Source organism: Solanum tuberosum, unplaced genomic scaffold (assembly GCF_000226075.1).
Source record: "Solanum tuberosum cultivar DM 1-3 516 R44 unplaced genomic scaffold, SolTub_3.0 scf00152, whole genome shotgun sequence".
NCBI lineage: Eukaryota > Viridiplantae > Streptophyta > Magnoliopsida > Solanales > Solanaceae > Solanum > Solanum tuberosum.
The window spans coordinates 258553-278782 of record NW_006239078.1 but is presented as its reverse complement, the minus strand read 5'-3'; the positions used below and the strand labels follow the sequence as shown (position 1 = coordinate 278782).

At 32.4% G+C, this 20230-nt stretch overlaps 2 protein-coding genes across 2 annotated transcripts; one reads left to right on the top strand and one right to left on the bottom strand.

Moving 5' to 3' along the window:
* Nucleotides 1–828: 828 nt before the first annotated feature.
* On the bottom strand, nucleotides 829–6899 carry LOC102583641 (uncharacterized protein At4g38062). Its single transcript, XM_015311216.1, has 4 exons — nucleotides 6888–6899; nucleotides 6581–6710; nucleotides 2346–5040; nucleotides 829–2098 (listed from the first exon to the last, which is right to left on the bottom strand). Exons 1-4 carry the CDS (start codon nucleotides 6897–6899, stop codon nucleotides 868–870), a joined length of 4068 nt encoding a protein of 1355 aa, XP_015166702.1. The 3' UTR covers nucleotides 829–867.
* Nucleotides 6900–12410: 5511 nt separating this feature from the next.
* LOC102603530 (uncharacterized) lies at nucleotides 12411–15020 on the top strand. The gene is made up of 2 exons (XM_006353105.2): nucleotides 12411–13593; nucleotides 14541–15020. Exons 1-2 carry the CDS (start codon nucleotides 13125–13127, stop codon nucleotides 14588–14590), a joined length of 519 nt encoding a protein of 172 aa, XP_006353167.1. The 5' UTR covers nucleotides 12411–13124; the 3' UTR covers nucleotides 14591–15020.
* The last annotated feature ends 5210 nt before the right edge of the window (nucleotides 15021–20230 follow it).

Below are 20230 nucleotides of genomic sequence, written 5' to 3'. Positions count from 1 at the left end.
ACTCCTACTGACATTTTATTGAAATCCTACATACCAAGTGTTTGCATGATTTAACAAGTTGCAAACAATAGCAAGCTAACTCAAAGTAAGATAGCTTTTTAAAAAAATAACACTTGCAAAACTTACAAGTAACTATAATGGCTTGAATTAGGAAATGCATTGTAATTTTACATCAATTATTAAGTTTTGACTCCCTTTGTTTCAATATGCTAGTCTGGTTTTGACTTGACATGGAGTTTAAAAAAATTAAAAGACTTTTGAATCTCGTAGTGTTAAGTTAAAAGATATGTAGAATCTTGTGGTCTTAAACATGTTATGTGGAAAATTGAAATTAAAGAGTTGTCAAGAAAGAACGGATGGAGTCTTTTATATCCCAGAATTAATGGCTGCAGCAGTTAAAAAGTAACTAAGGATTTGTGTTATGAAGCAGGTTCTTTGTTAACTAATTGTTAATGATGCTTTCTTGATGTATTAAGAAGGACAGATTTCAGTCAGACAGTTTAATTGTTTATCCGCCATAACTGTAAATGCAGCTTACTAGAGGGTATAAGAACAGTTAGTAGATAGCAAAATCTGCCCTTAACATACAACATGAATACAAAAAGCAGTCATTAAAACAGTACTAAATGTTGGTTGTCATTGTCATTTGCTTGCAACTGTATACAAGGAACTGACTCGCTTGAAAAAGAACTAAAAAATCGAAGTGAATGAATATATGCTACAAAGTTTCTGAAATGGAAGCTCTAAGTAAACGTGTTTTTCCGAGCCAGTTACAGATTGCTGACAAGAAAACAAACAGTTAGATCAAGTTTGTCAAGAAGCTATACAAAAAAAATAACTTCTCTTTTCCTTATTTGAATTTCCTTGCTAATTGTTGAGAGATCTCAATGGTGATCTTTCATCAAGAATAGCTTCTAATCTCTTGGTTGAAGTGGAAGTTGGAGTGGAAGGGCGTCTGCTATTGTTCTCTTTAACAGGGTCAAAGAATTCATTATCCCATTTCAAGTCTGTTCCCGGCATACTGCTGTCACAGTTTTGTACCATCCTTTCCAAACTACCAGCTAGCTGCATATCTTCCTTAGACATCCGGGAAATTCTTTCTGATAATTCCATGAAAGTATCAAGCAACTTGTCCTTGTCTGATGACAATTTCATGACATCTTCAAGAAGCTTTGCTTTTTCTTTACGTAGGTTCTTGATCACAATATCTGAGCTTCTTACTTGCTTTTCAAGTTTAAACTGCAACACATCTATCTCTGATATTTTGGCTTCAATCTCATCTTCAAGCTCTGTCCTTTTTCCAACAGAATTGGACGCGTGTTTCTCCAAGTGCTCCACTTCCTTTTGCAACTTGCAAAATTCATTTTCTAATTCAACGATCACCAAGTTCCTCATCTGTATTTCAATCTCTTTTAGGATCTCAGCTGTTCTCATCTTCTCCCAGGTTTTATGAAACACATCAACCTCTGCTTGCATTTCCGAGAGACTGGCTGAGAATGAACTAGTTGAACTTTCAAACTCATTTTCCAGCGAGTTGACAAGCCGCTGGAGATCATATATTCTGTGGTCTTTCTCTTCAACAATCTGGCGGAGGCTCTCTTTCTCCTTCTTATGCTTTGTTTCTGCTTCCACTTTGGCAAAAATGGCACCTTCAAGCTCTTTTCTCACCCACTCTTGCTCCAAATACTCCACCTCCTTCTGAAGATCATTTATTCTGTGGTCTTTCTCTTCAACAAGCTGGTGGAGACTCTCTTTCTCTTTCTTATTCTGTGTTTCTGCTTCCACATGCTCAAAAATGGCACCTTCAAGCTCTTTTCTCACCCACTCTTGCTCCAAATACTCCACATCCTTCTGAAGATCATTTATTCTGTGGTCTTTCTCTTCAACAAGCTGGTGGAGACTCTCTTTCTCCTTCTTATGCTGTGTTTCTGCTTCCACGTGCTCAAAAATGGCACCTTCAAGCTCTTTTCTCACCCACTCTTGCTCCAAATACTCCACCTCCTTCTGAAGATCATATATTCTGTGGTCTTTCTCTTCAACAATCTGGTGGAGGCTCTCTTTCTCCTTCTTATGCTTTGTTTCTGCTTCCACTTGTGCTCTGAAGATCATTTATTCTGTGGTCTTTCTCTTCAACAAGCTGGTGGAGACTCTCTTTCTCCTTCTTATGCTGTGTTTCTGCTTCCACGTGCTCAAAAATGGCACCTTCAAGCTCTTTTCTCACCCACTCTTGCTCCAAATACTCCACATCCTTCTGAAGATCATTTATTCTGTGGTCTTTCTCTTCAACAAGCTGGTGGAGACTCTCTTTCTCCTTCTTATGCTGTGTTTCTGCTTCCACGTGCTCAAAAATGGCACCTTCAAGCTCTTTTCTCACCCACTCTTGCTCCAAATACTCCACTTCCTTCTGAAGATCCTGAGAAGTCTTCTTGTCCTCAATATTTTCACTGAGCAACGCTGTCTGTTCCCTTTTCTGGTCGAAGAGCTGCTGCTGGAGTTCATTCACTCTTGTATCTTTTTCTGCCAGCTCGAGTTCAAGGCTTTCTCTTTCTTGTTTGAGGTCAAATTCAACATCTGCTTGGGCAAGAAGGGAGGCTTCTATTTGTCTCCTCATTTGAAGGTTTTCTTCCAAGTTGGCTTTCAACTTTTCAGCAACAGATTTCCATACCTGCAGTTCAAATTCCAGTTCATTTCCTTCTTCGAAACTTTCAGCTAGTTCTTCATTTGCTCTATCCAAGGCATCACGAACTTGTTCCAAGTCACTCTTTGTATGCAATACCTGCTCCTTCAAATGACTTTGAGAAGTTGATGCTTCTTTCAGCATTTCCTTTAGTGTATCAACCTCTCTTTGTAAAGGAAGCTGTTGTTGTTCTTCAGAATTCAAGGACTCGATCTTTTCTGACAGCAGTGCTACCTTTTCACGCTCCTCTTCGAGATCTTCCTGAACTCTAACAAGAGCTTCATTCTTCGTATTCAACTGTTTGATTAGAGTAGAGATATTCTCAACTCCTTCTCTCTTCTCCAATTCCATAGAAGCATAATCATCAACAATTCTTTGATGGAGCTCAAAAAACTGAGATTTCAACACTAACAGCATCATGGAAGTCTCCTCATTCTGTAGTGTTAACTGCAATGTTAGTGATTCACACGTCTCCAACTCCTCTCGAAGTTCAATTATTAAAGTGTCTTTGCTCTGTACAGACGACTTGTAGAGATCAAGCTCCCCCGTTAGTTTCTCCAATTTAGAAGCCCATTCAGCTTCTTTGGCTTTGAGATTACCAAAACAGTCCTTGTGCACCTGCTCCAGGCCTTTGAGCTTGTTTCGGAGTTTTGACAAGGAAGAAGAAGCTCCAGCTTCTTGAATTTTGGCTTCCTGGAGTTCTTTAAGGGATGTCATCAATTCATGATTCTCTTGCTCTACCCTCCTGAATTGGTATTCCATTTCCTTGTGAAGTGTATCCCTTGAGCCCAATATGTCTCTTAGAGTTGCAATTTCTTTGTCCCTCTGACTTGTCAGGCTCTCAATTATAGACTTGGATTCCTCATACTCCGCACAGACACTGTTAAAGGTTGTTTTAGACTCAGCAAGTTGAACTTCCAGTAGCTTTCTCTTGCTTTCTTCATGAGCTAAAGCCTGATTGCACATCCACAAACGGCTTTCAAGATCTTTCGAGATTCTAAGCTGAGAATCTAAATTCACCTGCAGTTTGGAAATCTCATCTAGCAATGTGGATCTCTCCTTAGCCCATTCTTTCTCCTCCTCTAGATGTTGTTGCCTGAGTCTGCCATGAGCCTCCTCCAGATGACTGAACGATTCCTTCTTCCATTTAAGTTGATCTGCAAGCTTCTTGATTTCCTCCTCCATGTCGAGCAGCATATCATCATTGTGTCTCAGTTCTTTGGATGTTTTAGTTCTCTTCTCCACTTCTGAGGACTTTTTCTGTGAAGATGATACTAATTCCCTTAGCCCCTCGATTTCTTGTTTGAGAGAACGAATTTGTTGCTCTTGATCCAAATTTGTTGCATTTGCACCATCTAGAGCCAATGCCATCCCTCTACCATCTTCTTCATACTTGCTAAGCTGTTGCTTGAGCTTGCCATGAGCCTCCTCCAGATAACTGAACTGTTCCTTCTTCCATTTAAGTTGTTCCTCAAGTTTCCTGTTTTCCTCCTCTATTTCAAAAAGCATATCATCACTGTGCCTCAGCTCTTTGGATGCTTTGGCTCTCTTCTCAGCTTCTGAGGACTTCTTTTGTGAAGCCAATACGAATTCCCTTAGCCCTTCAATTTCCTTTTTGAGAGAACGAATCTGTTGCTCTTGATCCACATTAGTTGAATTAGCACCATCTAAAGACAATGCCAGCCCTTCTTTCTCTTCTTCACATTTTTTAAGTTGTTGCCTGAGCTTGCCATGAGCCTCTTCCAGATGAATGAACTGTTCATTCCTCCATTTTAGTTGATCTGTGAGCTTCCTGTTTTCCTGCTCCATCTCCAGTAGCATATCATTGGTGTTTCTCAGCTCTTTGGATGCTTTGGCTCTCTTCTCATCAACTTCCAAGGACTTTTTCTTCTGTAAAGCCGAAGCCCTTAGCCCCTCAATTTCTTGTTCAAGAGAACGAATCTGCTGTTCCTGATCCATATTAGTTGAATTAGCACCATCTAAAGCCAATGCCAGCCCTCTATTCTCTTCTTCAAACTTTCGGACCATCTCAGCAATGTCAGCACGAAGCTTATCATTTGTAGAACTTAGATGCCTGACAGCAGTCTCCTTTTCTCTAAGTTTTGACTCGATTGCCTCGTGCAACTGTTTAGTGACAGCAAGCTCATCTTCTTTCCCAGACAATTCATGACTGAGCTTCTCTACTTTCAAATTCGCCTCCTGATTCTTGGTTAGCAACTCATTATTGACTCTTTTCAAGTTCTCACACAACTCAGCTTTACCTTGGTAGTTTACCCTGAGCTTTTCAATCTCAAGTTTGGCCTCATCTAGTGCTTCATGTACTGTGTCCATTTCCTCACTCGAACTGAGATCCACTAAAACACCTGTTTGCACAATAGAGAGAATTTCAGCATCAAAACATCATCTACTATCAACAACAACATACCCCACAAGTGGGGTCTAGGGAAGGTAGAGTGTACGCAAACCTTACCCCTACCTCATAAAGATAGAGAGGTTTTTGATAGACCCTTACCTCGTAAAGATAGAGAGGTTGTTTCCGATAGACCCCTCGACTTAAAATAAAGCATTTCCAAGCAGTTTAAAAAAGGGAATACATAAATGAGAGCAGTAACCACAACGAAACAATACTAAACAGGACATGCTATAATATCAATCTCCAAAAAGATCAGATTTGAAAACAAACCAACTGAAGTCATTGGCAAAACGTTTTTGCATATATTTTGGCTTTTAGCTTCCCTCAAGTATCTCTCCCTATCAGCTGCACAGTGCAGCTTTTGTGTTAATCTACAATCTCAAGAAATGAAAACTATAGAGACAGATGACAGATGGAGTAACAGCTAAGTGTCGATCCCTAAACCTCTTACCTCCAAGAAAGGCATTAGCAAAGACATGAATTTAGGCAAGACTGGAACTCAGACGCGGAACACCATTAAAGTTTATGAGTTCTGAACTTGCGACCCTAAATATTTATATACATATTAATGGATTTCCTAATGAACATATCAGGTTTAGCTCCATTGCCTCTCATTGGACGATATGAAAACTCGAAATGCTTTTGAACCTTCCAATTGGTCCAGTTTCTAGTCTAGTGCAGTGCTCTTATAATCACAATAACATCCTAAAATAAACTGTCTAACTAGGTGCTCCTTGTTCACAATCTTTCTCCACATAAATCCAAGATCTAAGCTTTTTCTAAGGAAGGACACTAATTCTTACTCACTGGAAATGCCAGAATTTCATAAGTTTGACACATTTAATCTTAAATAATGAAATATAGAAGATTAAAAAACACATACATGCTAAGCATTGAAATATTTTACAAAAAATTTGTACATTTTCATGCTCTGGCAGAATCTGCCCTAAATAATTACACAAGCAGAACTATTATACAACAACAGTATAGTAACAGAAACCGAAGGACAAGAAACAACAACAGCACTACGACTAATAATAGTCTCGAAGGACAGCAAGACAACACACTACTAACCTAATCTATGTCCTCCGCAACCTTATATCTAAAATCATATTCTCAATAATCTCAAACAACACATATATTCACAGAATCATAAATTACTAAAATTGAAAGGAATTGCTAACTTCAGAGTGTCATACATTCACATAATCAAGAGGAAAAAACATAAAAACATTAACAATTAGTAATTTTGCCTGACACCAACAACAAGAACAATAGCATATCCAGTGAAATTTCATCCGAGCAGGATAGAATCTACGCAGATCTTACCACTACCTTGTGGAGGTAGAGAGTGTGTTTCCGAAAGACTAAATCTTTCAGACACCCACAAAAAAAAACTTACACAACATCATACAACAAGATTCAATTTTTCTTTCTATTTACTAATCAAGAAACAATATTAAACAAAATGGGTGTTGTTGAAAAAGTACCTTTGATTAAATTTCTGGGTTGTAGTCCATTCAAAAGAAACAACAACTGGGTTTTTTTCAGTTTGAAGTAAGTAAATTGAAAGTTACAAGCTTTAATGGAAGAGTAAAAAAGAAAAAAATTGAAACTTTTCTGTGTATAGCAATAGCCGTTGTGAATGAAAAATTTGAATTTTGTTATCGCTTAACAACTTTGTTCGGATCTATTGTTAACTAGCCGTTGACATAGGCCCAAATCTATGGAGTAAAAGCCCAAAAGAAGAAAGACAAAAAATGGGTTAAAATATACAAACGGACAGAAATATACAACCACAGCCTCCATAGTAAACGGAATTATAGATATGGAGTGCAATTATCGAAACTATAATTATAAAGCCTTATTATGTCTATTATGTTTGCTATTTCTGAAATTTTCTCTATATAGTACTCCCTCCATTCCATATTAATTTAATTTTTGAGGTGTTTCACACCCTTTAAGAAAAGTAGATTAAGACATAAATTGAACCTAGTTTTCCATTTTTACCCTTATTAATTATTGTCAAATTTATGATTAAAATAACTAAATATCAATTAATCACTAATTCTAATATTAACTAATGAAGGGTAAAATTGGAAGAACGTAACACTCTAAAAGTAATATTGAAAACTGAACAATTAAGTTAATTTGAAAAATGAAAAATGCCTCAAAAATTAAATTAATATGAAATGGAGAGAGTATTAAACTAGGTATATATATAATATTATATTAGGTTTATATATTATTAATTAATTAATATGTATAATTAATCTAACATGAACTAATTTATGGGTCAAGTACACACTAAACCACACCAATTATTAACCACAACGCGTAATTCAGTGAATAATAACTTAATTTGTTTAATAACATACACAACTTTATCCCACCAACTTTAATTGTCCCATTAATATTGCACTACAGTTTGTTATTCACATAGTGTAATATTATGTCAATTTATAATGGTGATAATGTTGGTGGGCGGACCCGTATTATCAACGATGAACTTTCTCTGAGATTTGATCACCTTTATAAAAAGACAAAGATTATTTCAAAAATAAAAACGACTTGCTTACAATAACATGAACTATGTCAGAGTTTATATTCATTCATTTTGCACAACTGAACTAGAGGTCTCAATTTAAAATTCTGATATGAATAGTCAATAAGTGAGGTGGGACTTTTCTAAGCAAATTTTATCATAGTCAAGCCTTAATATAAGTATCAGATACTAGGTAGAAAATTAATTTAATCACATTGAGTCAATACAATTTTAGTGTAGATTTTATAAGCTTGCTTTCTCAATGCATGTTTTCTTCTTTCCTTGTTGGGTATTTGCACGTGACAATGTGGAATTTGGCTACCTAAAGACAAAGTACAACTAATGCAAATAGAGAAAATCATTAAACAAGGACAGTTTTAGTGATTATTAATTTTTTAAAAATATTCAAGTAATGGTAGTCTTATTATTTTAAGTGCAAGTGTTAAGAAGATTACAAAAACAATAACATGGTATTAGGCCAAAAGTACTACGAATGTAATAACAACAAAATATTCAGTATAATTTTATAAATAAGAGTATGAAAGATTATTGATATGTATTGCAAATCATATCCTTGTCTTGTGATCGAGGGTAAAAAATTATTTATGAAAGGTTCTAAACTTAATAAAAGCATATAATAAATCGAGTTTGGAAAAGCTATATTGAAAATAATAGAGAAAATATCAGTAACAATAACAAACAATACAATGAGTGAAACAAAAAAACATGTAATTAAATATTATAGATGTCATAAGATGTGACTGATATCAACAAGTGTACTAAAATATTTAAGAACCTTATAATGACCACGTTCTAATTGTACTATTACCAATAATAATTTCATAGTAATATTTTCTTCAAAATATATTGAACTTTCACATTCATATTTAAATTTCATTTGCAAAACGTGTCACACATATATACATGCACATAAGTTTGTTATATATCAACTAAGATTATGATGGCTTTTGATTAGTCATTGATCATTGAACCTAACTTAGATTATTTTAGATTTTAGCACATGTTACATGATTTTAAAGATGGTAAAATGAAACATCACAAGTGTATAACAAGTGTGGATAGTAAATTGATTGCTAGTGACAATTAATTAAAACGTACACACTATATTATGATTTGTTGTTGGCTCGCTTCAGTTATTTCATGCCTCGAGAATGAATTGACAAATCAGATAAAAGATTTCAATTCTGAATACAAAGAAATGATATTATTATTATTAACTACGAGTGAAGTTGTATGATACTCCCTTCCTAAGGCGATAATTGGTAAGGAGCTTTAATTCCTGGAATATAACTTCTATTGTGATATGTTATATTTTCTTCCTATTGTTAATAGGTTATATGTTGATGGATCACGCACCTAACACATATTTAATGACCTTGTGTGTTCGTAACTCAAAAAAGATGAACAAACGATGGTCATATATTATTTTTTTAATAAAATAATTAAAGAAAAAGACAGTTTCAACATAACTTCCTTTTAATTTCCATTTACGTTCCTTTTTTCTTTATTTTTTCCTCTCTTTTTTTTTGTCTTTTCAAGGTTGACAAATTATATATAAATCAATTATTGATGGGGTCAATATGTACAATCAAAATTCAACAAATGATAATAAAATGAGAAAAATATGTGAACAATCATGTCTCTTATGATAGAAACATCTTGTTTTCAAACAAATACATATATTTCAAAAGTATATTATTTTTTAAAAGTCAAAGAAATGAGAGAATTATTAAACATTTTTCAAGATTTAATGTTGATTCTAAAAACATTTAAAGTTATATACGTTTTCTAATCGTTGAATGTTCTTAATTATTTTAAAAATTATACTTGGAGAATTTATTTTAACTATGGAAACAATAAAAAAATATTCAAGTTTCAATCAGAGCTTTTCATGCACACAAGTAGTGCTACTATTAAAAAAATGTAATTTTTTAAAAATAGAATCCATCAAAAATAGGTCGATTTAGTTTTGTCAAACACAAGCTAATTTGTGTCCAACATGCTTAAGAAAAGAAAAGGATATTCAAATTATCTCAAGACATTGTATTTGAATATATCTCCCAAAAAGTAAATTTAACTTTTTAAGTCTTATAAATTAGAACTCTCTTTTTCTAAGACAAAAGAGAAAAAAAAACCCTTTAATTTTGGCTTTTGAAGGAATCCACATATAGCTTTACAAGTGTATATGTTAGACTATATAGAATTAAAATAATAGACTGATAAAATTAAAGAGACTTCGATAGTTATTTCACAATTATTGAAGAAGACGCATCATAGGTCATTCTTGACTATCAAATTTGTATTATTATATGCAAATGTGATCTTAACAATCTTCATTTTAGTTAATTATGACGATATAAGCTTTGTCAAATTTGGTGAGGTTATGAATATTTTTTTATTAAAAAAAGAAATGGAAAAAATATTTATTTATAAAAATGACATTTGACATACTTCACACGTGTCAAATAAATAAAATTTCTCAAGTGTATTTACTTTCTTAAATTTTGTGTTAAATTAAAATTAAATAAATAGATTTTAAAAAAAAAACTAAATTTTAACGATTTTTTTAATTCCCAAATTTAAATTAAAGACCTACAACTAAAACTGTGATTGGAGCAAAATTAAAGGGGTAAAAGTGAATTTCTCATCAAAAAATCATGTTATATATATAATTAGTAATATTTTATGTGTTGAAACAACTTCATGCAAAAATATTGGGTAAAGTTGCAAACTAACCTCGGTGGTCCGATCTTTTTTCGAATTTATAATGATGCAATATTTATGATATTCACGTGTACACTTATATATCTTTAAAATATACTATTAAATAGTGCATGAATAATAGGCCATGTCCAAAGTTTGGAATTATTCTATTAATTTCGGTCAAAGTTCAGATATATTTTGAATTCTTTTCTCATAAAATTAATTGTCTCCAACACTAGGGTAAGAAATTGAATTCATCCTATAACTATGACTAGCCATTTGGTTCAAAATAAAGTTATCTCATGATTAATCATATATATAGTCCCGCCTCTTATGTGAGGTACTTCCTTCATCTCAAAGTATGTGATATCGTTTGATTAATGCAGAGCCTATGAAGTAAAAGAATGATTTTGTTATGTTTATATCAAATTGTTTTTACTAAAGTCATTTTAGTGTTTATTTTTCTTCACAATAAAATGTTAACTGTGAGACTCAATAACAATAAAATTAGAATAATGCTAGTAATTGTCAATTACATATATGTGACATTTTTTTTGTAACGAACTATAAAAATGATGTCACATAAATTAGAACGCGCGAGTAAATAATATCAAGATTTTGACTAATCTCGATAACCAAACCACTCTTTCTAACTCATTTATTATCTCAGATTTCAATATAGTATTGATTCATTGGACAGACAAAACATGATCGGACGGTCACAATTGTATCACCAAATCTTAGCCATTGATTGAACCTTAAGGGCCTAGAAGAAATATGAATTATAAATCACACCTCTATAGTTTTCCTCTTTTATTCTCAATCTATGATTATATGATTTTTTTGCTAAAATACTTGAATTTTTGTCAAATTCATTTTTTTTTACTTTTAGGGCGTGTTCGATAGGAAGGAAAATATTTACATAAATAAATGAATTTGTTACTTTTTGTGTTTGTGCTTAATATGTAAATAAAAAATATTATTTTAAAAATATTTATATATAACCTATACATATATTATGAGAGGTGGGGTAGGGTAGGTTTGTGGGGTGGAAGTGAATATGAGGTTGTATTTTATTACTAAATAAAAAAAATGACTTTAATAAAAAAAAAAAGACACAAGAGCAAGGCAAGTTGTGTGCACACAACAACAAATTAGGAAAGCTATGGGATTAATATATAGTTTGTACAGAAAGTAAGCAGTAAAAAATTAACAAGGGAAAATGGGTACCCCACAACAAATTAGTAAAGCTATGGGGGTTAAAATGTAGTTTGTACAAAATAAGCCATAAAAATTACTAATAAGACAAAATGGGTACAACAAAAAATTTGGAAAGTTATGGTGTTAAAAATCTTGTTTGTACTAAATAAGCAATAAAAGATTAACAAGACAAAATAGATGCAACAACAAATTAGGATAGTTATGGGAGTTAAAAAGGGGGAATCTGACCATGAAAATTGATAATAGTTGAAAAAAGTAATATTTATTTTTAAGTAAAAATTTATATTTAAAAATTGAAATTGTGCTTGGTCATGAATACAATGAAAGTTGTTTGTTATTGAATTTTTGCGAGTAATTTGGAATGAGAAAAATGAAAATATCTTTTTTTTTGGGGTGTTTTTCAAATTTATGAAAAATTCAATTTTTTCTGATCAAATAAGTATTTCGAAGTTTAATTTTCAAAAAGATAATAAAAAAGGAATTAATTCAGCTAATCCTCTTTTTCACTAACTACACGATTATCATAAAAACAACGAGCGAAATAGAAATAACCTAAATCGTGAAATCAAAATTATGTAAGAGCAATAAAAGCAAAATTAACTAGACAAAATGTATACACCAACAAATTAGAAAAGATATGGGATTAAAATCTATTTTTTGTACAAAATAATCAATAAAAAATTAACAAGACAAAATAGATACAATAGCAAATTAGGAAAGTTGTAGGGTTAAAATGTAGTTTATACAAAATAAGTGATCAAAATTGAACAAAAATAAAATAGTTATCCATTTGCTTATATATAGGCCCCGCCACAAAGTATTCAGTTGATTTTCCACTCTGTGTATGTGACTGTTGGGCGGGTGGGGTGACGACGAAAGAAGGGAGTTTTAGTGAGAGAAAGAAAAAGGGGTTCACCGGCGGTGACGGCAAATGGATATGCCGGTGAAAAGTTTTGTTTTTTTCCGGTGATATTACTGTGCTGATCTCACTTTCCGGCGAGAATTTGAGAATTTTCCGGTTGTGTCACCGTTTGATATATATATATATACATCTGCCGAAAGCTTATCCTTTTTCTTTACTGAGAAACAGGTCCGGGTTTGGGTCTGACCCGATTGGGGAAAATGGTTTTTTTAGTGTTTTAATTCCAATTTTGCCCTCATCAATCATGAGTTTGAGATAAAAAACTTGATTTAAATTTTGTGGATTTATCATATTGTTAGACCATTTGAAGTGTTCGATGTTTTCTGGGATTTTTAGTTGAATTTTAGTGCTAGGAGATGGTGGGGGTTTGAATTTTGAAGCTTTTCTTGAAAAGGGGTTGTTTTTTGATGATTAAACTGCTTAAAGCTGTTTGCTTTTTTGCTCTTTTGATAGAAAAGTTGAATCTTTTGTCTTCCATCTGATATTTTGTTTTAGTAATGGATTAAAAATTTGTTGAATTTTTGTTCTGGGGCTTGGAGTTGAGTTCTTGATTGTGTTTCAGAGCTTAAAGTTTGAATTTTTTTGCTAAGTTTGATCAGTTGTAGAATCCCTTTTGGATGAAATGGCAGTTTCTTTGACTCGTTTGTCATGGTGGTGGTGGGGTGGGAAAGAGAAGGAACCAGTGTCTAATGGGTCTTCAATGAATCCCTTGCAAGATTTTGGATTTGGATTGAAGGAACAAAGTGATAGTTTGAAGTTTAAGTCAGTGAGGGGGGCTAATCTAGCTTCAACTACCAGGAAAGTGAAGAGGAAATGGAAGAGTAGAGAGGAGAGGAAGAGGGTTGATAAGAACTATGATGTGGTATTGGTGCCATCTGATGGTGTTTGTTTATCAGGTTCCGAATCCGATGACTCTGACTGGTCGATCGGGTGGCTGGAACCACATGCCCCTGATTTCCAGAATGATGATGAGGGAGATGACAGTTTTGCTGTGTTGGTTCCTTGCTACAGGCATGATTGTAGAGAGATAGGAGAGCCAAACAATCAGTTTTTAAGTGCCATTGAGAATCTTTCAAATGAGTATCCTGTTGGTAAGAGCTGTAGATATGTTCTTGTTGCTTTTGCTGCATTGATTATGTAGAGTATATTTCTTTTGGATTATTGGCCTTTGATGACTATGATTTGAATTTCATTATGCTTGTTTGCAACTGCTCTGACAATAATGACACCTCTGGAGCTGAATTTGTTAAATTAGTTATGTTTAGTTATGTGTAGACTGAGAAAAAGATACATGTGAGTTTGTCGTATTGTTATCCTTCGAGTTACCAAGCGCGTGGTAACAAGCGTCGCATAATAGTGCTAAAAATAGAAGCCCGACTCCCATCAAGGCGCAGATGGATAGAGTAATATCTTTGGATTTAGTTAGATATTGATAAGCAATAGTTGCATTGAAGAATAGATAATATTAGTGGAGTAGAACTGATGAGCAATATTTGATGCTATCGAACTACAATCAATGAACATGATTTTATCATTTCCATTGTTGTGCATTGTGAGCCGAGGGTCTTTTGGAAACAACCTCTCTCCACAAGGTAGGGGTAAGGCCTGCGGACACTCTACCCTCCCCAACCCCACTTGTGTGATTTCTCTAAGTATGTTGTTGTATTGTTGTGCAATTTGAGAATAAGAACCTCAATAAAATTTCGTTCTAACCTAATGCAGTGAGTTCTACATACTCCATCTTGGTGATGTTATACCCTTTCAATCCATCCTTTTGGTTCTTAAAGAAAGCTTAAACATGGAGAGAGCAGTGGACAAAGAACTGACTTTTGCTTTTATTTTTAACTCTAATGTTTCCCCCTTTGTAGTTTCCAAACACAGACTTGTATATGCCTTCAACCAATTTAAAGACTGCACAATTTGTTATGAGTTTTTCTAGATAGGTTACGATGTATCATCTCTATGGCAGTCTCTGTAGTCTGTATTGAACTTATGTGTGGATATGATCTTGTCTGAAATTCTTTTTTTATACTTGCAGAGGGTAAGAAGTATATGGAGCAATGGCTCTCTTCTCTTCAGAATTTTTGAATATACTGCAGCTGGTCATTTTCTGCGCATTAGGAATTTTCTGAAGCAGGGTCTATCTTTTAGTATATGAGGAGGTATGCAAGTTCTGCATCAATATTGAATAGTAGTGGCAGCAGGTCAGCATTTTCATTTTCGAGAGACAAATAATCAAGTTTATCGTGGCAGTGATCTTTGTTTCCGGGCTCAAATACACAAACCGTTGTCATCTTTAAACTTTAGAACTGATCAACTTCTGTTGGTGGGGGGAAAATTTGACATATCAAGCTGTTTTTTTAGTGTAAATATAGCTAATGTGAATATGGGAGAAGTAGTATGCTTTTTAACTGCTGCTATTGTAAATAAATCATCTGTCTTCCAATGTCCAGACAAGTGAAACACCATTGTTTATATCTTGATTATACATTAATGTTAAATAGTATGTTCTTATGAATCTATTCTGTGGTGGTTCCCTCTGTGCCTGAAAACCAAGAACACGGGCGGAGCTAGGGTACTGTAAAGGGGGTCTTTCTTCGAAAAATTTCACTATATATGGTCAAAATTAGTTTTATGTATATATATTAGATGTTGATACCCCTTGGTTGCTTCGTGGATTCTATGTTTTTGTGGACCACCGCTGAACTGCACATCGTTTGCTTCATTAGTACACTATTGTAGAAGCTAGTAAAAATAGTCGTCACAGTCTAAGATCTTCTTTCAACAAGACTTTCTTTCTTTTACTAGGAAAGTTATTCGGTAAGCAAGATCTTTGATTAGTTCTTCTTTCAACAAGACTTGTCTTAACTTGTCTAACTTTCTTTCCTTCACTAGGAGCGTTATTCGGTAAGCAAGATCTTTGATTACAATGAGTTGGGAAAGACAAGTGCATTTGTTGATTGCTCAAACTCAAAGCCAAGAAAGCCTAAAAAAAAGATGAATTTGGACCATTTTTGTTGTTGTATTGATTTCAAAGCCCCTTTTAAACACAAAATTGATTCCAACACTTGATGTTTTGCAAGAATGGCATGTGACCATTGCCACTAAAGGGTGAAAAGTGATAAAACAAAAGTTTAGCTTTGATGTATTTCTTGTTAGCTCTTTATAAAGTTCTTTTAGCCTACTTTTCCTATGCCCTTTATAAAAAGTTTCCAACTTTTTCCACCAGGAGGTTTCTGCTAAACAAAAAGAAACAGACCCCACTTTTGGTATTTGAGGTTGCCAATGGGACATGTTGAGATATAAAAATAAACAAATTGTGTGTCCCTTGCACTTGTGATAGGGGGAAAGAAAATGTAGTTTGTGGCTATTATTTTTTTATGTGATGGTTGCTTCTTCACCACATATTAGTGCCAAGAATAGAATAGTTTGGATAACTATAAAAGAATTTATGTATATTTTTGTTGCTTCCTACTTGCATTATGTCAAGTGGTATGACATTATGTTACTGGATTTTATGAATGTGTCTTAGTGATCAATGAAATGTGTGTAAATTTTAACGAGTAGTCCTTCTTGATTATCTAAATCACAGTGAGGCACCACCTCTCATTTAAGATTACTAACGTCAGCTATCAATGAAATAAGTGCAAATCTTGAATATTTAGACCTTAGTAAGGTACCACCCCATTACATCCGTCATTGATCAATGAATTGAATGCAACTCTTGATTATCTAAACCTTTGTGAGGTACCACCCTAGAATTAGAATACAATTCGCCTCTGCGCCACCAACATAAGTGAACAAGAAAAGATCATGTCGTCAACAATGGTGAGATCATCGTCTATAGTTTGGGGCATGAGATTTAAAGTGAAATATTTTACATCGTGAATCGATAAATTTGGATTGATCGATCAAATACCTTAGGTGAAATTATCACGCATAGAAAAAAAGAAAATTTATCATTTACTCGATACCCGTGCCGGTGGAACCACACCATTATTGAAAATAAGTTTTTATTGAGAAATGTAGATGGATTCTTATGGATAAAATTTCAAAAAGAGATAGGTGCTTTTTGCCAATTTCACTTTCATTGATGTTCCTTCTAATCCTAATAAATGTTGATGAGCAAAGTGTCACTAGAGGGATTTCGACAAGCAATTATTGATGATAAAAAAAATTTAAAAATGACATTTTTTTTTGTGATTCTAAGATATAATCAATTTGTCTTTTCTCAATTCAATTACGTACTTGAAACATTTTTGTCACGTAACGCAAAAGATGGATTTATTCCATTTGATGATAATCATATGTCAAGAAAAAATGAGTGATTTATGGGATTCTCCATCTTTCTTTCTATTGATTTATACGATACGCTTCTTGAAATATAAATTAGGAGTATATAAATTTTAATTAATATTATAATATATTTATTCATTATATTGATATAAAAAAGATTTGTAATTTGTAATATATATATATTTTTTATAGTTTTTGTATGTTGATCTAAATTTTAGTTTTAACATATTCAATTGATTTTTATCTAATTTAACTTTAAAATTTAGTCAATTTAATTCTCGACTTATTCCATTTGACGATAATCATATGCCAAGAAAAAATGAGTGATTTGTGGGATACTCCATCTTTTCTTTTGTATAGATTTATACGACACGTTTCTTGAAATTCAAAAAGGAGTATATAAACTTTGGTTGATATTTTATAATATATTTACTCATCATATTAGTATGAGAAGATTTACAACTTTTAATGTTTTTTGTTTTCGAATATTGATTTAAATTTTAGTTTTAAAATATTAAATTGGTCTAATCTAATTTAACCTAAAAATTAGTTAATTAATTCTCCATAAATAAAAAAAATATCACATAAATCGAAATAAAGGGGAATAAATGAACTCTAATTAACTTTCGAAAGTCTTTATATGCAATGTTTTTTTTTCTAGAAAAAACGTTCATTGAACCTATATTTAAAAGATGGTTCTAATTAACTTTCGAAAGTCTTTATATGCAATGTTTAGAAAAAACGTTCATTGAACCTATATTTAAAAGATGGTCATTATTAATAGAGATCTCTATATCATTATTTTTACCTTTCTTGTATACATTTTAATTCGGTTCTTACTTTACTTTGAAACACATACTAGTCTGTTTGGCTAAGTTTTTGGGATATTAAAAGTAAAAGTGAGATATTTGATTAAGCTTTCGAGAGAAAATCAGTGATTTTAAACACATACTAGTCTGATGCTCAAAATTTTTTTTACAACTTATAACAATTTCTCGCTAAAAGTACTTTTTTTGAAAAACACCTTTCTAAACAAGTTGATTTTGAAAGTTCGAACAAACAAACTATAAATGTGCCAAAATGACTTACTATTGGGCTGGTTTATGAAGCCCACGATAGACGTTGGGCTTTGATTGGACTCCCTACATGTTATCCCTTTTGGGCTAACTGTGAAATCGGTAAAAGCCCATTAGTTCCTAGCCTTAATGGGAATAGAATGCTTGATCTCGACGCGATGACTATTTTTAAGTTTTATTCGTGAAATTTGAAATTTCAAAATAATAACTATTCTTCAAAGATAAGATCGAAAAGTGGCATGTGTACGTTTTTTCTATCGACCTTGACATGATGTCGGTACAAATATTGTCCTTCAAAAATATTGTAAAATTAAGGGTTTTCTTGCTTACATAAGTTGAACAAGAACAGATTAATTAGCTTGTTTAATTTAATTTTGAAAGATTTTCTCTTATTTTCTTTATAATAATAATAGGAGATTATGTTGTATGTAATAAACATTTGACTTTGGTATTATTACTAATAAAAAATGAGCAGAATGGATTTGTTATCATATACTATATAGTAAAAATAGTAGGATATTTAGGTTGGAGATAATAACAAATATATATCTGTCGAGTGATAATTTAATACTCACATGCACTCGATCAATATTTATATCAAATTAAATAATTTAAAATTGGCAGTTGAAATAATAACACATATTCTTAATAATGGTTTTAAGTAATAAATACATCTACGAAAGACATATGTCACATTTATTTAATTGAGGTAAACATTAATAGTAAGATTTATAAATTTTTCAATAATTGAAGTACACAAATTGACTCAGATACTATATTATGAAAGAGATGTGTTACTATATGTTACGACGATCATGTTATATTTACGGATTCGGTCAAAATCAATAACTTAGATTCAAATTTTGAATCGTAATAAGAAATTTATTGAGTATATATATTAATAAACATCAAATTCTGACTCTGTTTCGATGAGTGAGAAAAAGAAAAGAAACAACAAAGGTAGAGCACATAAGTTCCTTTGGCATATTCTTTTTCCTTCTATGAAGCTTCTAATTTTCTTTTCAATGTTCATTATGAAAGTGTAATTAATATGTGTTTATTTCTTTATTTATTCTAAGCACTAGATACTTTGCACCCTTTATTATAAATTATTAGTACTAATTTGTTCTAAGATTATTTTATTTTTTTGAAAATTATTAAGGGATCCCTTTTCCCAGCTATTGAGTATCTAAACTCAGACCATGATGAGTTGTATTTAAATAATTATTCTTTCAAATAATTTATTTTATGTTGTTATCATGAGATCATGGCCCTAGTTTTCAATGATTATTTTGATGAGTAAAAAGACCTATTCCAATTGATTTTTTCCAAAAGAAAATATTTTTAAAAAAACCCATGTAGAAAGAGAGTAAAGCTAAGTAATGTGAGATTTTTCGATACGAATTTATATTTAGTCGTTCTTTAGTGACTAGCTTGAGATACTGTCAACATTCATTGTGGAATTAATACACCCTTAATTAGAAATTTCGAGTTCAGACATTAAAAATGAAAAAAAATTCTGATAAAAAATACTTTATCATTTAATGAATCTTACACAATACAAATCCAAAATAATCGAGATCTGGAAATGAATATCAAACTAAACAATAACTTTGTATATTGAGTTTCACTTGACATTCTTTTAAATATATGTAACCGAAAGTTAGTTAAGAAAGGCAAAAACAGCTACTTGTATTATATGCAAAATACATAGATATTTAGTTTAATCTTTTCCAATGTACCCAAGTAATAATTATAATAGTAATTATTAAAAAAAACTTTAGGACAAAGAGAAAGATATTTCTTCTTTTGTTTATTGATTTTCTAATTCTTTCTTCTTTATGAGAATGTGACGAGTTGTTAAAAGAGGCCAGTGGATACCATGTTCACAATAATCTAATTTCATAATTGGTTGTCAATGGCTTTAGCTTTGGTTTTGCCACAAAAGAAAAAAGGAAGGGAAATAGTAAGTTTGGTCCCTCGGTTATTGATAAATTTCATTTTTGATCCTTATGATATACAATTCATTAAAACCTTCAGTTAATTGAAGTGTGTGGTTTTGGTTCTCTTATATAGGACATATGTATTACTTGGACTATTTTTAGAACTATATTACCCTGAAATATCTTTTTGAGTCGAAAATCTATCAGAAACAGTCTCTCTACCCCCACAAAGGAAGGATAAGGTTTATGTACATCATATTCTCCATATACCCTACTTATGAAATTATACTGACTATGTTGTAATTGTTATATTATCTTGAGATTTGTTCATTCCTTTTGGCTTATTGATCGAACTGATTTCTTGGATCCTTTTCAACCGCGAGAAGACTTGGTTTTGTTGAAGAATCAACATC